This window comes from Scatophagus argus, chromosome 4, assembly GCF_020382885.2.
Source record: "Scatophagus argus isolate fScaArg1 chromosome 4, fScaArg1.pri, whole genome shotgun sequence".
NCBI lineage: Eukaryota > Metazoa > Chordata > Actinopteri > Scatophagidae > Scatophagus > Scatophagus argus.
Window position 1 is genome coordinate 18,402,025 of NC_058496.1, and position 22,546 is coordinate 18,424,570.

The 22,546-nt window shown below is 39.8% G+C and overlaps 2 protein-coding genes across 3 annotated transcripts; both read right to left on the reverse strand.

The window, feature by feature from the left end:
* Positions 1-499: 499 nt before the first annotated feature.
* LOC124057690 (beta-1,3-galactosyl-O-glycosyl-glycoprotein beta-1,6-N-acetylglucosaminyltransferase 4-like) lies at positions 500-3,497 on the reverse strand. The gene is given in 4 exon segments (XM_046386175.1): positions 500-2,286; positions 2,289-2,608; positions 3,036-3,127; positions 3,385-3,497. Coding segments are annotated over 2 exon segments (1,287 nt in total). The 5' UTR covers position 2,608; positions 3,036-3,127; positions 3,385-3,497; the 3' UTR covers positions 500-1,318.
* A 197-nt stretch (positions 3,498-3,694) lies between these two features.
* LOC124057685 (ankyrin repeat domain-containing protein 31-like) lies at positions 3,695-16,722 on the reverse strand. Of its 2 annotated transcripts, none has more exons than XM_046386167.1 (12): positions 16,594-16,722; positions 13,987-14,264; positions 12,608-12,769; positions 12,351-12,493; positions 11,647-11,821; positions 10,369-10,538; positions 10,041-10,137; positions 9,433-9,529; positions 7,310-7,864; positions 6,899-7,039; positions 4,680-4,803; positions 3,695-4,122 (listed from the first exon to the last, which is right to left on the reverse strand). In XM_046386167.1, exons 1-9 carry the CDS (start codon positions 16,686-16,688, stop codon positions 7,468-7,470), a joined length of 1,614 nt encoding a protein of 537 aa, XP_046242123.1. In that variant the 5' UTR covers positions 16,689-16,722; the 3' UTR covers positions 3,695-4,122; positions 4,680-4,803; positions 6,899-7,039; positions 7,310-7,467. The 2 variants fall into 2 exon arrangements, with proteins under 2 accessions (XP_046242123.1, XP_046242122.1); XM_046386166.1 differs by having other exon boundaries at positions 12,608-12,772.
* Between the last annotated feature and the right edge of the window lie 5,824 nt (positions 16,723-22,546).

The following is a 22,546-nucleotide window of genomic DNA, read 5'->3' on the forward strand; positions in this document are numbered from 1 at the left end:
AAAAAGGACCCGAACAGCTGATTGGTTCAAACTCAGAACGCTCTTTCTGTAAGGCGTCTTCACGCAATCATACTGTCACCTTCTTCTGTGCAGCAAGTATTTTTGCCCCAACTTTCACTGCACACTTAATCATTTGATACTAATAATGTCCACAATGACTTACTACAGAAGTATTCTCAGCAGAAACGGGGGCGCATAATCTGTTCCTGCTTGATAAATCTATATCATGTCTCTCTATTATTAGCACATTATCACCAGCCTCAGCAGTTTAAAGAAATGCACTGTTAGAACATGCCAAAGATCACAGTGACCTGTTCTTAAGACACTGATTGACTGTGCCACTACAGTGTGCCTTTAAGTGAAGCTAGGAAGTGTAGCTAAGTTATGAAAGGCCATTTATGACTCTTTAATAAGTCAGCGCTTGTTCAGATATGTGAAGGAATCTACTGTATTGTCTCACAGTATCAATAGAGACAACAACTACAAAACAAACAACCAGTGAGAAGCACCATACTTTTATTCAGAAATAAATAAATCATCAAATATCACAAGCTTTCACATGAATATAAACGTTTCATATTAATCTAAACCAATCTTTTTCACATTAATCCCTATGTAGCATTCACTTTACAGAACACATAACAACAGCATGAATCTTTGGCATTTCTAATCTCAATATAAGAGTAGTCTGTGAAATCTAACTTCAAAACAATGTGGACACTGTATTTGGTTGTCAAATGGCATTTGTTGTTAGGATTGCATTTCTTCAAATAACCCATTATTGTGTCAGAGAAAGGCACTTTTTTCATTTGCAAAAATTTACTGATTGAATGCCTAGTGTGGTCACTAAAAGTGACAATTATTAGAATGAATGAAATAATCTAGCAGAGGTGGACGTCACACAGTAAAAACAAGTCATTAAAAGCCCAGGAATTGATCAAGTATATGTTTATGGTGAGATACACTCTTTAAATGAAAGTCAACTTAAAAAATGACTCCTTTCACTGTGGTTTAATGTTGCAGGTGCTTCAGCTGTTGACTCCACATGGTCTCAGCTGGTAGGAATGTGTTCATTGAGAAATCTTAATTTGCTACCACACAAATGTCATACTAGTAACTTTACTATTTTCAATCAAATAGGTAAGTTAACAAAATAAAAAAAAACTCAAGTAAACTCTGAAAATTGCATATCAAAATTGCACTCGAGATTGAGTACATGTATGCTTTTACATTCCCTTTGTAATGTAATTTTGCATCTTTGCACCTACCCTGTAACTACTCCCTCTTCTCCTTGTCACATTTTCTCTTTGCTTCAGTATCATATATGAACATTTTGACGTTTTTCCATCAACTTCTCCTCCAAACACTTAATCAGGATTGGGTCCACTTTGGGGTCAAATTTATTAGCAAACCAGTGGCCATAGTTGAGGAGCCAGTGAAGTTCAGCAGCTCCATAGATACAAACACTCCGCATGTGTGTACCTGTGCAGGCTGGGTAAAGATTCCCCTCTAAATAGTTCCATTTGACTAATCGTGTCTTACTTTTCAGATCTGTAATGTCTGCTTCAGACCTGGGAATGTGTCCAGGCACCCCTGGGACCCTAACAAGGGTGGCCCAGAAGTGTTCATCTGGCGAGTATGTGTCAGCAGACCACGCCAGAAAGTCCTTTGCCACCTGGCTGCTGCTAATGTGATCCACAAAATCCCATGACAGGACAAAATATGCACTGCCGATGAACATTTCGATTCCGTGAGGAGGAATGCCTTTGGCCACAGTGGTTTTGACAGGAATACGGCAGTACTCGAAAGGCACATTTTTCAACTCATGTTGGAAGCTGAAGCGCTGCTTCTTTAGTTCACTGGGTCGACTGGATTCCAGCATGTTACTCCCATTCAGTTGTTTCAGCTCCATTACAAGTTCATAGTTTGATTTGAGAGGAAAGTCCTGGCCACACATGTTGATGACATATTTCCACTTGACCTCTGACCTCAGCAGGTCAGACAAGCAGTTTAGGTCAGCATTAAGCCTGCTGATGTGGGCATATTCCACAGACTCCAATTTTGAGGCAATGAACACATTTGGAATACAGTGAGCCAGGTTTTTAATTGCCTTTATAAATGCTGGAGAGGACTTCTGATCATAGTGAATGCAATAGATGTTAGGAGGTGCATAGATGGCATGAAGAATACGCTCCACCATGGGTGCATTCTTATGCACTACCAGGGAGTAAGCCAGTGGGAAGCTCAGCTCTGCATCCGACACTGGTATCTCATTGTAACCCGTATTTTGATAAATGTTTGACAGTCTGAGGTCAGTCTCACAGTGTGCTCATCATCTATGTCAATGATGGCTTTCCGTTTTATCTCGAGAGTCTTGCCTATCTCCACAGGGTCAAGTTCGTAGATGGCAGTGCAGTTGATGTCATACCTGCGGTTTTGGAGTCTGGATAAGCCCAGAGAGAGCCCATAGGGCTCAATGTAGATGCTGTCCCTCACTGTCACTTTGATGTAGACCAGCTTGAGCAGGCAGACCGCCAGCAAAGACACAGAAAACAGGAAGTACCTGTGTCTCAATCTATGTAAGTAGTGGGAACATCTTATTTTCATTCTACAAACAAAAGGATTAAAAAAAAAACAGAAATGAAAATGAGCTTTCATGCTTTATTATGTAGTTAACTAATGTAGGCAGTTTTGAGAATTACATACATTAAGTGAGTTAAATATTTAAATCATTTATGATAAATGACAGAATAACTTGAATTACAATTACAGTATCACTTAAACACAATTATCTCAACATTTGTTAAGGTCAATGAAATTCCTGGAAGCGTTTGGTCAAAGTTTAGCAGCAGTTGGCCCAAGTGGAAATCATTGAAATTCAGTGTTGGGACACAGCACCGCAACTTTCGTGTCCTCACACTGTCTACTCCATTAACATATCAACTTAACATGTTAGATGCATTTTTTGTCTTAAGGGTTGTGTTTAGAAAGCAAGTGAAATCTAGCGGAAACTGATTCTGGTCTATCTAAATTACCTTGCTCACAAAAGTTGTCTTTGAGCGTTTCTCTTGACATGCGAACTTCTCCCACAGTTCCACCTTTTTGTACCTTAATATGAGAAACATTTCTTCAATAAAGGTGAAGAGAAATAGAAAAGAGAGGGGGTACAGAATCAAAACAATGCTGTGATATACTACAGGGAAACATGCTGCTTTATGTGCGTCTTCAGCGCCTGAAAAACGTCATTTTCTCCAGAAGGAATCACATGATTAGGCGGTGCGCTACAACCACAAACTATCCTGGAATACTTTCCATACATTCGGCAACTGAAGACGAGGGAGCAGGAAAAAAAAAATAAATTAATTAATTAAAACTCAAACTTACCTCATGCGTAAAGAGCCGAGCAGTCATGAGTCCCGTCTGCTGTATCCGACTACTCCACCGCGGACTGCTGGGACGGTTGAGAGGGGAGTGGCAGAGGGGAGAGTCTTCAGCAGTCCGCCCACATGCCGCACATCACCAGCAGCCGATACATGTGGCACCCACACTCTAATGATAAACCTTTTCAACAGGACCCTGGACTGCCCGAGGAGAGGCAGAGCTCTCATGTTTACCACAGCCACCCATCATGTACAGTCTTCGAGTGTTCACACTTCACACCCTGCTAACCAACACGCCAAACCAGACACTTGTCTTTAATTGTTTTGGTTTAATGCCACTTTAAAATATCCCGTTTTATAGTGCACATACTGAAAGGAGCTGAACAGTGCTCCTGAGCAAGCATGACGTAACTGGGCAACACTGAACTCAATGTTAAGACATGCAGAGCATCCGTATTGCTTGTAGCTTTAGTTTACAACATGAAAACTGAAATACACTTACAGACAAGAACAGACTCCTGTAATTTGTGTTTGTTAAACTCAACAACTTCGACTCTCAGTGAACAAAGTGTGGGGAGAGATAATTATTGTAACACTTCATTCCACCAGTCTTCACTCTCTGAAAAGTCGCTCTTCACGAGCTTCTCCCAGTAGTGGTCAAGCTCCGCTTTTGGCATCAGTTCCTCATCGTCCACCAAATGGATTATTTTGATGTTCATGAGAAGGCTCAGGCCGTCGGCGTCTGCAGAAACAGAGAAGGCATTCAAATATATTCAAAACCATGTGAAGTCTATTTCTAATATAAACTAGTGCAGTGCCTGTTGGTATGGGATGCTTTTTTCCCCTCTGGTACAGCTGCTTGTGGCTTTTTCGGGAACTCCTCATCCAAACCATGTCACACTCACACCCTCTGCTGTTCCCTTGGTTATCTAAAGTTTGTTAATATTCAACATGTCTCGTCTCCAAATTGTGCACCAGGTATGGCATTCGACCCCAGCAATACACCCAAATGTCAACGTTAAATACACTGAATGAACAGTTCTCGAGATATTCGGAGGACATGCGGACAGACAAACCTTGCTTTACAGCTTGATGTCTAAAACAGTGGTCAGAGAAGCTCCAGGTGGGAGACGTATGGGGCAGCTGATTAATTATTGACACAGAAAGAGCCACGCTTCAGTGGCTGCCAGCCTGCCTGCCTACTTTATTTGTCTGACTTGCTCTGAAGGTAATGACAAAGGCAGGATGTATGTGGAGCTGAGCTGGGGTCTGGCATGTCGGCTGACAGGAATTACAGACCTGTGGGCATTTCCTCCTGAGAAGATCCGGCCCTGCAGGGTTCCTCAGGACATGTCTGCGGTGTGTTTCCCTCAGACTCCATGTTCAATAAGTAATAAGACAAAGGTTTGTCTCTGAACATCACCTGAGCAAACAGTGGAAGGAAATCATCAGAAATACTTTTTAACACCACTGAAATGTCTGTTTATAAGTAATGACTTACTCATGACAGTATCGAAGACATGGGGGGTTATGTGAAACCTGAAGGCCTATCAAATGTCTATCAGCAGTACTCTGGAACAACAGGCCTCTGTAGCAGTACACTTTTTTCTTTAATTTTCAAAATGAGGTCTAAGATATGGAGGAGATGGAGTGTGTGCGCCTGCTGCTGCACACATTACAGAGAACACTCAATAATTTACAGCCTAATGCTGTGTCTTGCCCTGTCTCTATGGAGCCTTACAGACAGGCAGGAAACAGCAGAGAGCTGACCCTTGTTCCACATCAACAGATAAGAAAGAAAAATAGTCTGTGGGAGCTCACTGTTCAAACCTTTTTGTGGCCAGCAGATGGAAGTGGTTCTAATGACCAAAAATTAAACCCATAAGCAATAATGAGCAGGTTTCAGGCTCCATGAAGTCACTTTAGCTAGTTTAATTTGAAGGACTGAGATCAATCACACAATTGTTTCATGATTACAAACCACCGTATGGACTAGTTCAACACGTGCACACTCAAAGTTTGGATGTGAATGACACTTGGGGTTTATGTTCAGGACATGGTGCTGCACGTCCCTGCTTGGTTTAATCAGCAGGAGTTATCAATTATCATTCACAGGACAGTAATGTGACGCTGTCGAAAACGTGACTGAATCTGTTGTTTTGTCTCAGTGCTGGAATGAGTTGTATGGAGACAATCTTAACAAGGAGTTTAGCAAAAAATGGTTATTTTGAAATTGGTCTGTAATTGTTGCATTCTGAAGGGTCAAGGCCGGATTTTTTAATGAGTGGTTGCACATAAGCAGTCTTCAAGCATTCTAGGACACAGCCCGAACGCAAAGAGTTATTAATTATTGAGGGCAAATAAGGGGCAGTGACAGCCATTGTTTCATATTGAAATTTAGCAGGAATTAAAGCCACGGAGGTTGAGGAGTGTTTGGGGTGTTGTAACGGCGGTTGAAAGCTCATTTAGAAGAACCAGCTTAAAATAAATATAATAGCACAGTTTGAGCATGGGGTATCACATAAAAGGATCAGGAGTGACATTTTTGGATTGTATCTCATGATCTGAACATTAAAATATGTTAATTAAATCAAAGCAGTTATCACTGGTTCATATTGACTGAAATGCACGGGACTTAAAAGACAATTTACAGAAGTAAAAAAAGGCTGTGCTGTTAGTGTGAATTAATACAGACAAATATACGTCCCAAGCATGTCTAACACGTCCATTACTCTCACTCTCTCTCCATCTCTGTTCCACCCTTCTTCATTGTCTTTTATGAGTGTGGATGTCATCGTTATACTATACTAACATTAGCCCTTGTTTTTAAAAGGTGCAGCAGAATCTAAAACGGGCACAGAGGCAGTTGAGGTCATTCATCAGCTTGTCTGTGAACAAGGAATTGGGTATACTATGGGCAGGAAAAAATGGATAAAAAGTTTGATCCAGTTTCCCCGTTTAAAGTGTGTGAGTGTATTGTCTTGGTCTTGTTTACCACATCACTTTAGAAAATACTGTCAAATACATACATACAATACAAAGGAGATACGCAGATACGCACAACCCATCCTACTTTTAGCGTTGTCCAATTTGAATAAAGGCCTTGAAAGAGTTTCATTTGAAAATTTCACTGCGATTTGATCTGAAGGACACACCAGCAGTAAAGGCCACACAATCACACATAGATCCATCAGCTGGGGAAGATGAATATCAACAGCACAGTGGTAATGGTGATCTGGCTTGTAGTTGTCAATACACTGTATCCTGTTGAACCTGAAGTGTTGTACAGGTGGACAAAGCAGCTGACTGGTCATAAGCATTACCAAGTTTATAGCTTAAACCAGCAATTCAGGGCATCTTGGGGGCCTAGTGGTTATGACAAATCCAAATGACAATGATTACACTGTTCCTGGGGTGATACGGGCCGGGACCTTTCTTACATCTTTTCCTGCTTTTCTTTCCAGCCATTCCTATATTTTGAGTGTTTTGAAAGGGATTAAGGCAGCGTGGTGTCTAACCTTGTCCCAAGCGCATGCTGAGCTGACAGGGGTCTTGTTACCAAGGATAGACTCCAGCCACTCTTCTGGAGCCAAGTATGACTTGCCTTTAGCGTCTTTTATCGAGCCATCGTCCCACACATGAGCGAGGTGCCAGTGACCCTGCAGGAGCGACACAAACAGGTTGTTATTTCACTAAAAATATTGCCCACGTTTTCACATTTTCTATGAGGACCACATCTATATTACTTAGTAGGACTCATAGTACGTTATAATACATTATACGGACCAAAGTATTCAGACTCACATCTTTATTATTGATTTTGGGTGTGGTATGGGACTGTAAAGGCAGATAAGTGTGTTTGGTGACAACTCTAAAGAGAACAAACTGTTAAAGATTAAGTAGGTTTTATGAGAAGAGCTTTATCTGACCTTCAAGTGCACCTGTAGAGTACTTCCAGGTGGCACGACTTCCCTCTGTATGAGCTTACACAGACCTCTGCTTTTGTCTTCAGCTCCTGGCTGTATCATTCCATTATTTGGTGTAATCTGAAAGTAGTCCATGCTCTGATAGCTTCTGGTCTTCTTTTTCAGCACATCAGCGTGCAAGTGAGTCTTCTTCCCTGGCTTAGTAATGGAGCAGGAGGTGTGGGCACAGTAGGGGCCTTGGCATCGTCTGGAGATGCTGATCTTAACAGACAGGCCTTTGTATATGGGCTTTGGCTTTCCTTTCTTTGACTGTTTTGATTACAGCTGTGTGCTTCAGCAGCTTTGGATGCTGCAGTGGAGGAGTCATCTGTCCACTGTCTCCATACTGTACTGCTTGAACTGTCTGGAGCCTGAGTGGATAGTTTGGCCTTCACAGTTGCATACACCTCTTCCAAATCCATCTGATTCTGGAGGAGCTCTACCAAGATCCTCTGATGTGAAGCCAGCGTAACGAATTGACTGTTGTTGCCATGTTGCCAAAGGTAGTCAGACATGTTCCTGCACAGAGATTCAATACTGCTGTTATTTAAATAAGTAGTGCACTGATAATAGCAAACTTGCCATGTCTTTATTTATAGTTTTATTATTTAGAATGCATAAAAGTTCAGAGAAAGACCTCATTGCAGAAAGGACTAGCAACCACAGTTTTCTTGAAACGGAAATCTAACTTCATTGAATTTCTGCCTCTGTGAGACAAGTGACAGTGGGGACAGACAACCAGGATTGAGAAACGGGGGGACTGACAGTTCATCTCAGTTCAGATTTTTATCTTGCCACCAGAGTACAATATAATAATAGAAAATTTAGACATTAAATTAGACCCACTGCTGCAGGATCTGGTAATGAATCAAATCCTCGGTTTAACACTATTATCTAAACCACTGAGTTTAGATAAAAGTTTAAAAACCATGTGTGTACACAACCAGTAGTAAATTACAGATGGTCAAAGTTCAATGAAGAAGAATCTATGCAAGACAAAAAGGAATTTTGTCACTGTCAATGAAGTTCAACCCGAACACTTTTCATCCAGTATCAGTGTCTGACCTCACAAATGCTCTACTGCATAAATGGGCAAAAATTCCCACAGAAAAGAAAAAAATCTTGTGGAAAGCCTTCCCAGAGGAGTGGAAGCTGTTAAAGCTGCAAGGCTGTATTTATAATGCACTGTCATTAAAGTCCCTGATGGTGTAATGGCAGGCTTATTCCAACAGCCTACTTCCTGTGACTATGTGCAGCGAGAAGTAAATCACCCTTAAGTGCGGACGTGCTGGTCATTTAGTGATGTCCTGATAAGTGTTTTTGTTTAAGCAAGGTTACATGGCACCTGCCGCAGACTAAAGAGACACCAGGACACAAACACTTAAAAGGTGATGCTTTTCAAGACTGTGTGTTTGGGATACTTTTATTTAGTTTTCAATTTTTGAAACTTTTCTTCGGGCACACTGTCTAGACATTATTTTAATTTTCTTTCTTTCTTTTCTCACTTAATTTGTCATGTGAATTGACATAAATAACATGGATTATTAGCATTATCTATAAAGAGTGACTGGAACCCAACCATGCATTTCTATCAACCTGAAGCATTTATTCAGGGTAACAACAATGCATTTCATCCACTGTTCTCAGGCAATTAATAAATGGATCTAAATAAATAAAGATGCATGATTTTTGTCAATTCATTTTGACACACCACCAATACTGCTGAACATGCACATCAGCTTTTATTTCCCATTATTTACTGCACACATATACTGGAGAGCAGGACCACCATTTGGTCAAGATTTTGTCCCAGCATTGCCCATCTAATGAGAATTTTGCTTTGAGATGTTTTAATATTAACAATAATAATAATATATGAAACCTATGATCAAAATAGTCATACATTATGCCATTGTGTTAAATCTTCTTTAGAATACCCTCCAAGACTTCTGGGGGTACCTGGATCTTATTTTGCGAAAGTAATCAATTTTTGTTAACTGTGCAATGAGATTATTGTGTAATGCCAACTTTAGCTGCTTACTCACAAAACTTCACTTAAAAAAAGGATGAGAAGTGACTGAACTGACCAGTATTTTTGGGTAAGATTATCCTTCTCCAGATGCTGTTTGGTGAGCACCTCAACCAGCACATTGTGGGTATGTGTTACAGCAGAAAGATATCTCCCTGAAAAACAGCACATCTACAGTCAATGGTACAAATTCAGGAACTGAAATCTATCTATCTGTCTATCTATCTCAAATCAAGCAGACAATGTTTTGTATGTCATCTTATTCACATTAGTACTACCAGCTGGATATGCCACTGATAAATATGGTGTATAACTGTCCTTGCTTCAAACATTACATTTTAAAGGGAATGGTTGATGGAGAAGAGGTCTGTTTGCACCTTGTCCCTCTGAATGCATGTATGTTTACAATCTACCTATTATCTATCTATTTGTTTGTCTCATCCTGGTTGTCCATACTGTATCTATTCTGCGCACACACAACATCTATGGCATGTCCATCCATCCTGGGAAAGATGTCCCCTTGGTTGCTTTTCCTGATGTTTGTTACATTTTTTACGTATCTTAACAATAAAGGTCAGAGAGCGTTTTATACTGTACTGACAGGAAAATCTGTAATAACAGGACGTTACAATAAAACTGATTGGACTTGGCAGGGCGCTGCTCTACCTGCATCCTCCGGACCTACGAGAGGCCAAGTTGATATTTCTCTTTGTTTTCTCCCCACCTCCTCCAAACGCACTGTGATGGCCTCTAGGTGACTCAGCTATAAAAGAAGATATTGAAAAAGTATGAGCATCACATCAAAGCTAACCAGTGAAGTTTTAATTAAAGTGATGAAGTATGTCTCCTAAAGAGAGGAACCACATCAGATGTTTGGACCTGTGCCATAAATGGTTAAAAGGTCCTTTTTTGTCTGTGTACATTTAATCCAGTCTTGCCTGACACTAATGCACACTTGAGTCTGAGGGTATTGGAAGTGTAAAAGAGCTCTCACATTATCAGTGGTGGTGTCTTTTTTTCCCAGCTGAATGTCACCAGGCTCTCTGGCTCCTTCTCTGTCACCTGACTCTCTGGATTGAACACTTGCCTTGTCATCGTGGCTGTGACTAAAGCCACTCTGCCAGGGGAGCTGCATGTGGCAGCGAGCCTCTGAGGATGTCTCACCTGGAAGAATTGAACCTCAGCTGCAATCACCAATCCAAAGTCTAAATGACTTAACACATACTAAAGTAATAAGTCCTCTAAAACTGTTTCACTTTGAAAATTTGTTCAGTGAACATTAACTGCATTGACCAATCTTTAATGAGCGGGGGAGGACTAGTTTTATTGGGGAGGAGAATGCTGCAATAAAAAAAAATACAAAGGTTTCAGGGATCTCCTGGACAAGAATATGGTTGAGTCTGCTGTTAACAATTTGATTTTTTTTTAACTGAATTTTTTAAAATCCTCCGATGTATGTATGATTTTAGCATCTAAATAAATGAAAACCTTCCCATTTTAAACAACCTTCAGGACCATTGGAGTGTAGTTTATGAGGTGGACCTAATTGTTGTGAAGTCCCTGTCCTGTGTGAGTGTGTCAAACTCTGACAGACAGCAGAGGACAGTAAGCAGCGCACTTGTAAATTACACCACAGCAGTGGTGACTCTCAGCATAGTTTTTCACAAACTTACTACACAAAGGGCCCCAGACCCCATACTCCCGGAGCATTTCCCACAGGATGCCATGGGGAACACAGTGGAATGCCTTCTCCAAGTCCACAAAACACATGTGGACCGGTTGGGCAAACTCCCATGAACCCTCAAGCACCCTGGAGATGGTATAGAGCTGGTCCAGTGTTTCACAACCAGGGCGAAAACCACATTGTTCCTCCTGGATCCGAGGTTCGACTATCGGCTGAATTCTCCTCTCCAGTACAATGGACAGACTTTCCCGGGGAGGCTGAGGAGTGTGATCCTTCTGTAGTCGGAGCACACCCTCCACCACCCCGGTCTGGAAAAGGTACTGAAACACGCAAATCTTCTTTAACTTTTTCTTATTCTTTAATTATAACTGCTGTGTATACTCAGTATGATCAGAAAGCTATGGGTAAATACACAGCTTCTTTTGGTCACTAGCTCAGATGGCTCTAAGTATTTTCAATCATTGTAAGCAAACGTAGTTCTGTTTTTGCAGTGAGATGGGGTACATTGTGGAATCCCGTGGAACATGCTGTGAAACCAGCTAACTGCAGCTACTCTCAGCTCAGCATGGCATGTGGAAGATAACTTACCTACTTGGCTGTCATGTGCTGGTGCCTCACAAGGCTTCTCATGCATAAGAGAAGATTCCTGGGAAGTTAAGAGCAGCTCTTTGATATTACCTTCCTCCGCCATGTCTAGTGCACTGAGGCCACTGACATTTCTTTCACTGGGGTTTGACCCACGCTGAAGGAGAAGCTTCACTACCTACACACACACAAGTTATTAGGGATTGGAACCTCCAGTAGCATGACAATTTTGATATTATGCAAAAATTATTATTATTATTAGAAGTGAACGATATACAGTGGGTAAAATAAATTAAAATTTGATATATAAGCTGTCTCAGAGATTTATAATTTATTTTATATAATATAATTTATATTATCAGCTACCAGTCGAAAATAAAATTTATAGCCCATAATATGCCAAATTGCTTTCATTGACTTTATAAGTGCAGCATCTACACACCCTGATACAGTAGTTGGTGGTATGCACTGTTAAAGTCAGTTCGAAATCCACCAATAAACACAAAGTAGAAGAAGGAGGAGGAGGCAGACAGCCTCAACAGGCACTGTTGTGGTGCTCATACAACTGGGAACAGCCATGCAGTGTAGACTACAGATATCACTAAATTACAAAAGTCTGTGGAACAGAGGCTCGTCTGAATGTGATGCCTGCACTGTGGCTGTCTCTGAACATTTCACACACATCTCACTCAGTGTTTCTCCATCACCTGGCAGCATCCAGATAAAACAGCATCATGTAGGGGTGTGACACCATCAAAGCTTCTAGCGTTTACGTTAGCTCCAGACTCCAGCAGCTCCTCAACCACTGCCTCGTCACCCACAGCAGAGGCCTCATGGAGAGCTGACCAGCCTGACAATTCAAGTCAACATTTACTCCGAAGAGTGGGTTTTGAGTTTTACAGTTCATCATTGTTTCATGAGTCACAGATGTAAAATATGTCCACATATAGAAGTGTTCACAGACCTGCGTAATCCTGCATGTTGACGCTGATCCCAGCTCCAACGAGTGCTTTGACCTGTGCCAGATCTCTTCTCTTGCATGCTTTGTGCAGAAGAGTCTCTCCCTTCCCGTTTCTCTTGTGAAGCCGTGACTTGTTGGGGATTTTCACACGATGCAAGACATTTGCTGCTTTGAAGATCAAGATTTGTGAAATAAATAAAGATAAAACATGCCAAATCAGAAGGAAAAGTATTTACTTACAGTACTCACAGTGGTCATACACATGATACAGCAATGTGTGTTGCTCTTATGAAATTTTTTTTTTTTTTTAATATTTGCTGTTTCTCGTAAGAACAACAAACTTTCCTTGTTTTTCACGGTTCTTCCCACATTACAAAAAGCTAATTATCCATGTTACTGTGAAATATTTCCTTGTTATTACTATACTAATTAACAATAAATATTACAAACAAACATAAAATTATAAGTTTTATAAGTATTGTCAATACCAGAATATCACTTTACGTTGTTACTGAGGCTGTCACACTATCAAAGATTATCATAGCCCAAAGAAATCACGATAATGATATTATTGCTATATCTATAGAGAAGTCAAATTCATCTTAACATTTGTTTATTGTGTGTTTTGAGTCTTTTGCCAAATGCATTACACTCAGGAGTGTGGAAGGTGGAGAAGTCTGTAACTGCACAAAAACGTACAAAAAGAACAATTTACACTTGATGATAGTGAACAGGCAACCAGATCACATGATAAAGAAAAGGTTCATAAGGCCTAACATCCGTGGTGGATTATTTGTATGGTATAATCATATGTGTACTTTTGACACAATCACAATCACAGTTTTTTATTTTCTGATATCAAGGTTATCGTCTATAATAGTAAGTTGCTACATCACAGAACTCTATCGTAACCAATACAACTCCTTCCTTACTGCTGCTAATACCTGACTCATAACATGCTTTATTAGTTCCTACAGTATCATAAGTTATCATTGTATGTGTTAAACTGAAGCACAAATTTATGTATCTATAATAGCATTTAAAAGAATTTATGCTGCATCATAAGTGATTATTATGATACTTCATGGACTATTATATAATATCACTCCTTACTACAGCTGATTGTTAAGCCCCATCACCTAACCCCTAGTTAGTTAATACAAGAAAGCATTAATGAAAACAGAATAATTCAGTATTTAGTAACAACAATAAAATCATCAGTCACAATAATGCATAAAATATCTTGTTGTAATATGACAATGATCTTTTAAATATACAGAAAGCCTCTCCTTTTAACACAGACTTGCACAAATTAAAAATTATGCCGTGATGGCATATGCTGCAGTGCCATAATGCTTCAGGAATTTCTAGCTTATAATTACCTAATTGAGATGTAGAATTTGCCCAGCATGCTGCAGACTGAGTGCAGCTGGAAATCCCTGACTCAGGTTCTTGGAGTTGATTTAGCTCCATTTCATTTTCCTGCTCTTTGTTGCCAACTTGTGAATTGAAATCACCCATCTCCATGTCTCCAGCTCCTCCTCTGCTTTGGCAGACAACAAGATTACACAACAAGCTTAAAGAATCATTATCTGAATCTGATGTATCTGCACTCCTCTCCTGCTCCTGATTACAGCCATCAGTCATGTTCAGGATGACTCTGAAAGAAAAACACACACAGACAGGTGACAGTCAGGTAATGACCCTTTAAAGGTACTTCCTGAAGTCCTCCGAACTGACATGTCACTTGTCATTGCCCTCTTAATCAACCCACAAGAGTGTTCTCTCACCTGACACCCCTACTGGCAGGGAGTCAATGTGTGTCACTGCCATCCAAAGAAGTTAAACATGACTTGGGATCGGCATTTTAAGCTGTTTCAATAAATTCAAGCACTTACATTAAATTATCAAGTACTCAAAATTAACATAAGAATAAAGTCTAAAAGTGGACAGCTCTAAGTACAGGTGTGAGTGTACCTAAGATCCGATCACTCAGACCATGGTGGGATGTCAGGGCTGCATGTGACAGTACTATTTAAGCCGCTTGTATGCAAATGTGTCCTGTCTCTACTCAACTGACACAACAGGCAATGTTTTTTCGCTCGCTTTTAGTTCAGTCTGTAACTGCACCATGGTGGCCTCTTAATGTGTTCTTACCATCAGCTTTCTGCTCATTCGATCTGGTGGGTTACTGAATTTCTAACTTCCTATTTCACTACTTCAACTTTTATTCTATCATGTTAGTTGTTTGGTTTTATTGTATTATTATTATCTTCTCTTCCCATGATTGTAATTATGACTGTATCATATTATTCTTTCCTATATATTTTCAGTCTTGCCACTAGCACATTTAGTCTTGATTGTATTATGACCTTATATGTTCCTCTTATTTCTTCAGTCTATATTGAGGCTTGGTTATCTAAGTCATCAAGAAAGCACTTTCGGTCAACTTCTGTTCTTTTGAAATGTGCTATATCTTAACCTGACTAAAATTTACTTAGAAAAGAAAAAGGGGTAGCATCAAATGCATCTATTTTGCATTATTTTATTAGGATTTTAAGTAAGCAGCTCCTGACGCCTCTTTCTGTAGTGATTCCTCACTACAGAAAGAGGCTAGGTGTGGTTGGAAAAGGCTTTTAAGAGCTCTTTGCTGCCATGGTAATCTATGAGTAACCGGGATTTGCTGGTGTAATGTGCTTTTTTATGTGCTTGTCCTTTTACACAAGTACAAAGGGTGTGAGGATATTTCGTGAGCCACAACTTCTATCTACTGTTTCATCCTTGCCTCCAAAGTTACACAACCTGTCTATCTTGTTATATCATCATGAAGATGAAAAAAGACTGCATTCCTCTGCATTTGCAATAGGAAGAGTGTTGTTTGACCTCAGAAACTACAACAAATGTGCCATGGCAACAACAGCATCTACTGAAGTGTTAAGCTACTGGACAAACGTTACAGGGAGTGTTAAGTATCACAGCTGAAGTCATGGTCACTTCAAGACTTTCACTGACAAACTGCAGTTGTCTTTATGGTACTTGCAAATTTTTGACGCTGTTTCCAAAAACCACTTTGTAAAGAGTTTTTCTCAACACACACACGTTATTTACCTTCACAGAACTCTGCACGTGTGTTGTTAGCGTGAGTCTTGTATCGTTATTCTATTTCTCCATTTTCGTAATGTCAAATAAATGACTTGAAACAGAAGTAGGAACAGCAGGGGCTCATGTCATAGATGTCCAATACGAAATAAATGTTTCCCTCAAACTGTGCCATTATTTCAAATATAATAGATCCACCGAATTTATCTGTGGAGATTCTCAGCAGCTTCATCAGTTCTGTTCCCCAGCTAACAAGTTCTTCAGAACTGATGAAGGATGCTTGGATTAGCAGTGAAACATCTTCAAGTCAATCTTCACAAGTCCAGACGCCTTGCTTTAACTCTTCGAATCCACTGATTTATCATTTACAACTCTGAATGACAGGAAATAAATTGAGTAGAGGAAGTACTTTGAGAATTTCCCCACTGCAGGACTAATAAAGACATAAAAACTGAAAGGGCTTGTGTGATGAGCACTATCACTACTGCCTTTGTCTCACCACTGTACCTTTACAAATACACAAAATAACGGGAAGAGGATAATGAGAAAAACACACAGTTCTTGTCTTCTCTCACCTATACTAAGTCACATTGCACACAGTGCAGAACTAAATCAGTTTTTCCATGGAATAGAGCATGAACATTACAGCACAAATATGAACACAGTGACTAATTTTTATGACAAACTGAAATCAGTCTGACTGTATGGCGGGAACGGGAGAAGTCCCGGATGATAGCTAAACATTACACATGATCTGAGTTAGCCAGAAACTTTTTAACGACACGAGGATGCTACGTGACTCTCTATCATATAAAACTATGCTTAAAACAGGATAAAAATTTGACTAACGCATGATCACAAGTTTGTAGGGCTTTGTGAACGGAAATTACCGTAAACAGCAGTCGTGGCAGAAAGATGAAGAATACAACACAGCCGGAGCCTTCACGTCGCCCCCTGCAGGAGCCCCGAGGCATCGCCAACACATCGACGAACAAACAAACTAATCTCTTTTTTTCTGTCATTTCGTTTCAGCTTCTACATGCCTAAAGCAAAAAAAAAAAAGAGTTACATGACGTATAATTCAAATGCCATAATAACTAAGACAAGTAGGCCTATGAAAATTTAAATATATGAAGTTCAAAGATTTTTGTCTGAATCTTTCTTGTGTGTCTCATATCTTTCTGGACCCACCTGTTACTTGCTCAAACACAAAATATAATTATAATTCTGTGTGATTTGCACAGCCCAATCTCAGTGAGGATGAGGAGGTGATGGGATGTGGACTTGATTGTAGCAGTAAGGAGATGAGGTGAAGATTTGGTTTTCACTCAAGAACTGGGATCATTTTCCACACTGAGTCTAAGCCAGTCCTCTTTAGTCCTGTTTCCTAAGTTCTGTTTAGTTTCTACTTCAAAAACTAAATGAGCCAATATAAATTCACTGGTTTAATTTTTCAGGAAAGATTGTATAAAATATACAAACAGATTATATTTACCAACACACTGTGTAAATAATAATTATATTTCTGCAAAAGGTAAAATAAAAATCAGGTTTGTACATTTGTTATGGTTTCCATTCATTGTATTTTCACACATAATATAACCCGGTTCAGAACTACTACTGTTCATGTTGGCCATGAACATACTTGGAGCTAAGAACTCAGTACTGATTTACAGACGGGATTCTTTTTGTTTCCTTTTCTCTTACTTCATCTATCCATCTATTTAATTACACTGACTGAAAATGCAGTTTTCCCACATAGTGACACATAGTGTTCCCCTTGTTGAAATCTGTGTTGCACACCACCTGTTGGACAATTCTTGTTTCAGCATTGTCCATTAATTGCTGATAATGGACACCTCAAAGGACATCATCCGCCTAATACCATAATGACTTATCAAAGGAAACCATTTACAAACAATAATTTCTTTATTATTCAAGACTTTTTGCTATAAAAAATATTTTTCAAAAGCTGTAACTCCATTTCTCTGGTAACCCCTGAGAGTCTGACTAATATCTAGAACAGTTACTTTATTAATCTCAAACTGGGAAATTACTTCTCTGCATTTAACCCATCACTGATCGAAACACACACACACACAACATGCAACATGCAGTGAAACACACAGGAGCAGTGGGCAGCATCAAGCACCCAGGGAGCATATATTGGGGGTTAAGTGCCTTGCTCAAGGGCACATCAGCCAGCTAATGGGGTGGGGACATTATCACTCCACCACACTTAAATTTTTCCTGCCCTTCCGGCGGGGGAATCAAACCAGCGACCTTCCGATCACAAGCCGCTTCTCCAACCTCTAGGCCACGGCTGCTCCCAGCTGGATTGTATTCTGAAAGCAATAACCATGAAACCACTGACAAATTCACTTTATAGTTACTAATTATGATGAAACGTTTAACAAAGATATCAGCTGAGCCTTTGCTGCAACTCACCTGCACTGTCAGTCATGTGAACATCAGCCTCCAAGTGTGTCCCTACAGCACAACCTTGTGGTGAAAACTGTCCAAGCAGACTCCTTTGGTGGACAGCTTACAGACCGACAGGCTTGTCAGCTGGCTGGCCATCCTCACTGCATCTTGTTCAATATCTGAGGATTCAGAGGAAGGGAAGAAAACAGAAAAAACATCATGATTCTCCTCATAACTTATGGGTATTATCATGGGTAATTGTGATTCTAGTTTAATTCCCTTTATAAATTTAAAACCTCTAACAACAAAGTTGCACAATGTAATTCAGGCATTTTTACTGGGCCTATTTGTATGCAGGAACATTCTGTTAAGATAGTGATATTTAGTCAACCCCATCTTAAAAACAGAGTGTGACTCCTGTCTCCTGTCTTAACTGTCCGTGTCCGTGTCCGTGTCCCTGTCCCTGTCCCTGTCCCTGTCCCTGTCCCTGTCACTGCGTGTGGTTGGGAAAGCTGTGTGTAAGAACTGTGCTTGGCTTGAAACTCACTTTCCCTCTCATGTGTCTGGCAGATGAATGATGTGTTGTGATGCCTGACAGATGCTGGACCTCAGCTGTTTGATGGTGATGATTTATGGGCCTGGAGATGGGTTCAGTTTAGCACCAGTAAAACTCCTTCTTCCAACCTGTATAAATAGGATCACGATCATCTCAGCAGCCTGAGTTTGAAGACATGAGTCGTTATGTTATATTTTAACAATGCTAGATGGCAGCACATACTAACACATATGGTTTGGTAATAAAAGGGACACTAAGTGCAGATATGAAAACGAAACGCACCATCATCTACTGGAGAGGAACTGCTTATGAGGGTGTTGAGGGGCTGGAGCTGCAAGAGTCAGGAGTACACTCTGGACAGTCAGTCACAGATGCAGCTGACATATAGAGACACATTCACACCTTAATTTAGAGTTTGCCAATAATAAATTGGAGAAAAGTCCTAGAAATAGCAGTCGGGTTCAAACCCAGAGTCCTCAGTGCTAGTGTGCTAGTGCTGCATCGCCTCCAGCAAATCAGAATTCCTTTAATCCTGTAATTCATCCTCTACACTTCAAAATAGATTATATTTTTTGGATTTGATTGGAGCATAAATGGGTTATAGCTTGCACTGTACAAGCCTGTGTTGTAGAATGATAAATAGATGAACCTTGTACATTGAACTTGGACTTGTGTTCCTAAAGATGGATTACCAAACAGGCCAACCAAGTACAGGGACAGGGGCCCCGAAGCTACAGACTGATGGCCCCATCATACTTTTCCAACAGAAGCCCATCTGAGTCCTTTCATTGAAAGTATCTGAGTTCATTAAGGATTGTTTTTTATATTATTTATTTAAAATATAGCTCATCGTATTTTTCGCATCAAAATACAGCTGCACGGTGCAAACATAATAGATAACAAAGTGAACACAGGTTGTTATGAGCCTTCATTATAAGAGTAAAGGATTTCAGATGTAGGAGAGCAGAATCGCTCCGCCTAAAGATAATCTAGATTAGAAGAACTATTTCACTTGCTGAATTAACTTCTGTTACACTGATATCTATGATCCATCAGGTTCTCTGACATGACCAAACTGTGAAAAAAAGACTGATGGCTTGAGAAAATAAGGACAGCTGCAGACAGACCTATAGGCTACAGCTACAGTGCTGGCCACCAACATTGTGTACCTGTCTATAATTAGCTCTGATATCTACCATAAAATGTAGTGTTAAGCATTTTTGTAAAAGCTAAGATAGCTTTTTAAGTATATGTCCTATTTAAACCCATAAAGTTGCAATATGTGACAAAACCATTGGAGGTCAAATTTGGCAGAAATCACAGTATGTTTGGGAGTAAATCTACAGTTCAACAATACTACTTTGCTTTTGATATTGTAGTGAACTAAGACGGTTAGTCAGTCTTACTTCAGCTGGATTGCTTTTTGTTAACTAGTAAGATGATGCTGAAGGAAAATGACAAAGAAATTCAGGCTCTGACACTACTGCCTTTATAAAAGGTGTTGAGTCAATGTCTCACATCTAACTAAATAAGGCTGAACATGCTATCCCACTGCATCTGGATGCATCATTGAAATTTGCAGCCAGTGGCAAAGCAAAGTCGCAGCTTGGCTTCACTTCCACTTTCGTTAACCTTGACTGGCGACGATGCAGCCTCAGCTAATAAAAGAGAAGTGTATGTGATTGATCCCACTTGGCTGTCACTGGCTGTTAGTGAGCCAAAACGGAAGAGACTGTGACTGATGCTGTGTCTAACCATCTGCTATTTTACAATACTGTCCGTGACAGCTATAAACTGACTCACACGAGAGAGATGATACGGGCAGTGAGTCAGGAGACAGGACTTAAACATAACAACTGACAATAACCACAACCACGCAACCAGACCGGAAACCAGGAAACTGATTTCTGTGTATATCACACCCTGCACTGCGGACATTCAGCACAACAGTGAGGGGTTAAAGTTAACTACCGTAGTTGTAATTAAGTTACAAATTGGATATCTACAACAAACATTTCCATTAGTAAGAAATAACATATTGATACTGATACTTAGTGTTTTGACTAGTGCAAAATGAATTGCAGATATTGTTAATTAGAAAAGCTGCCATTTCAAAATAAATTATGGAAACACTGGCTTGGAATTCTTACTAGTTACCAAGCAGTTCTTGAGATCAACAATTGCTCTTGCCTCTAAATGTTCTAATGGCTTCCGATATTTCCACTAGTCATACATCCATATCAGAAATGAGATGTTTACGGGGGCGAGAAGCCACAAGAAACCAGGATACTGGCAGAATTCAGAAAATACCTCACTGCAGTTATGTGTCACTGCAGTTATCTCTCTTCATTTGCCTACTATGTTTTTGAACCCAGTGTCAAACCTTTACCTCATTATGTCATTGGGGAAGAATTTTATATTGTACGCTTCACCTGAGAGCTTTAACTTATTCAGTCTTGGCGTGGCTCTTTTGTGGTGGCTATCTCAGTTTTTAAATTTTGGATGTGAGTATTTACTAAAACAAAGAATACTGCAATTAGAACAAATTCCTTGCATGTCTCAACAGTGATACTTCCCTTGTCTCACTTCTTTGTCATGCACCATGGCTACTGTATATTGAAAGTGCATGTTCTTGTTGTGAAACAATTTGGCCTGATAGTGGCCCTAGAGTAAAGGTCAGGAGGTCATAAAAATCTTAACCTCCCTCAAGGACTAGTTAGTATCATACCAAATGTCACCCTCATCAAAATGAATACATCATGCCATTCTAATCAGTGCTTGGAAAAATAATATTAAGATGGTTATTTATTTTACTGTGGACTGTGGTAATGGACAGAAAGACAACACCATCTGTAGACATCACAGTTCACAGGTCAACAAGCAAAAGAATAGAAAATATCATTGGAACATGTTGACAGGCAGCAGTTATAATTAATTTAGTCAGGATCTGTGTCCAACACCACAACATTCACCAAAAAAAGGGGAAACTTCTTCTTCTAACATCTTGTTGGATGGAAACTTTTAAAATAAGGCTCAATATAAGTGTCAATCAATGCACAAATAAATTTCTACAGTAAATATTCATTATATTTACTGTCGGTGTTGTAGCCTATTGGAGCCTCTTTCAGCAAGCAGTTAACATCTCAAACGGTTTCACTTGAAGATTTGATTTCAATTTGATACTGATTGTGGCGCTATGAAACAATGTCTGAACAGGTATTGTGTCGGAAATCCTGGGAGAATCCCATTCCCATGTCAGAACGTACCTTTAAAAGATAATGTCTGCACAACTTTGTTGGAAGTGAAAATGTGCATACTGATAGTGATGAAAATGCAACATACTTTCTAACAAGCAGTATGTAGTCCACTCTGAAATATGCAGGGATAAAATGATCACATGCAACATGGAGCCACTTAAAATGCCCATAGGATTCCATTATAGTAGGCTAAAAGTATTTCTTTCATTAAACATGATTAAATAAACACAGGTTTCCATTCATACAAGCTGTATTAGACATGCAACCCCGTGTTTCTTTATTATCCAACTTATTATACATTTTCTGTGAAAAACTTGTCGCAAATAAAATCTAAATCTGATATTCAACGGTGTGAAGTGTAGAACTAGAACTAGAAACTGAGTGAAACAACTGCATGAACACGACAAAAGAGCACCAGAATTAAATAGAGCAAACTGTTGAACTATCACAAATCCAGTGTAAACAAAGTTCAACAACAAATTTGTGAGTCACAGGGTAAATAAAGCCCAACACAGAAACTACCCCGCTGCCTGTCTCTCCTGCAACCTGTGCGTCGGTGTAGTGGTGAGATTAGGCGTCCTCACTCTGGCCATGCCCCATTACTGC

Coding starts and splice junctions, on each gene's coding strand:
- LOC124057685 (XM_046386166.1), bottom strand. CDS start 16,688: ATGTGTTGGCGATGCCTCGGGGCTCCTGCAGGGGGCGACGTGAAGGCT. Junction 12,494..12,607: donor CAACATGCAGGATTACGCAG/GTCTGTGAACAC, acceptor TTGAATTGTCAG/GCTGGTCAGCTCTCCATGAG. Junction 10,138..10,368: donor AAGACACCACCACTGATAAT/GTGAGAGCTCTT, acceptor CTTCTTTTATAG/CTGAGTCACCTAGAGGCCAT.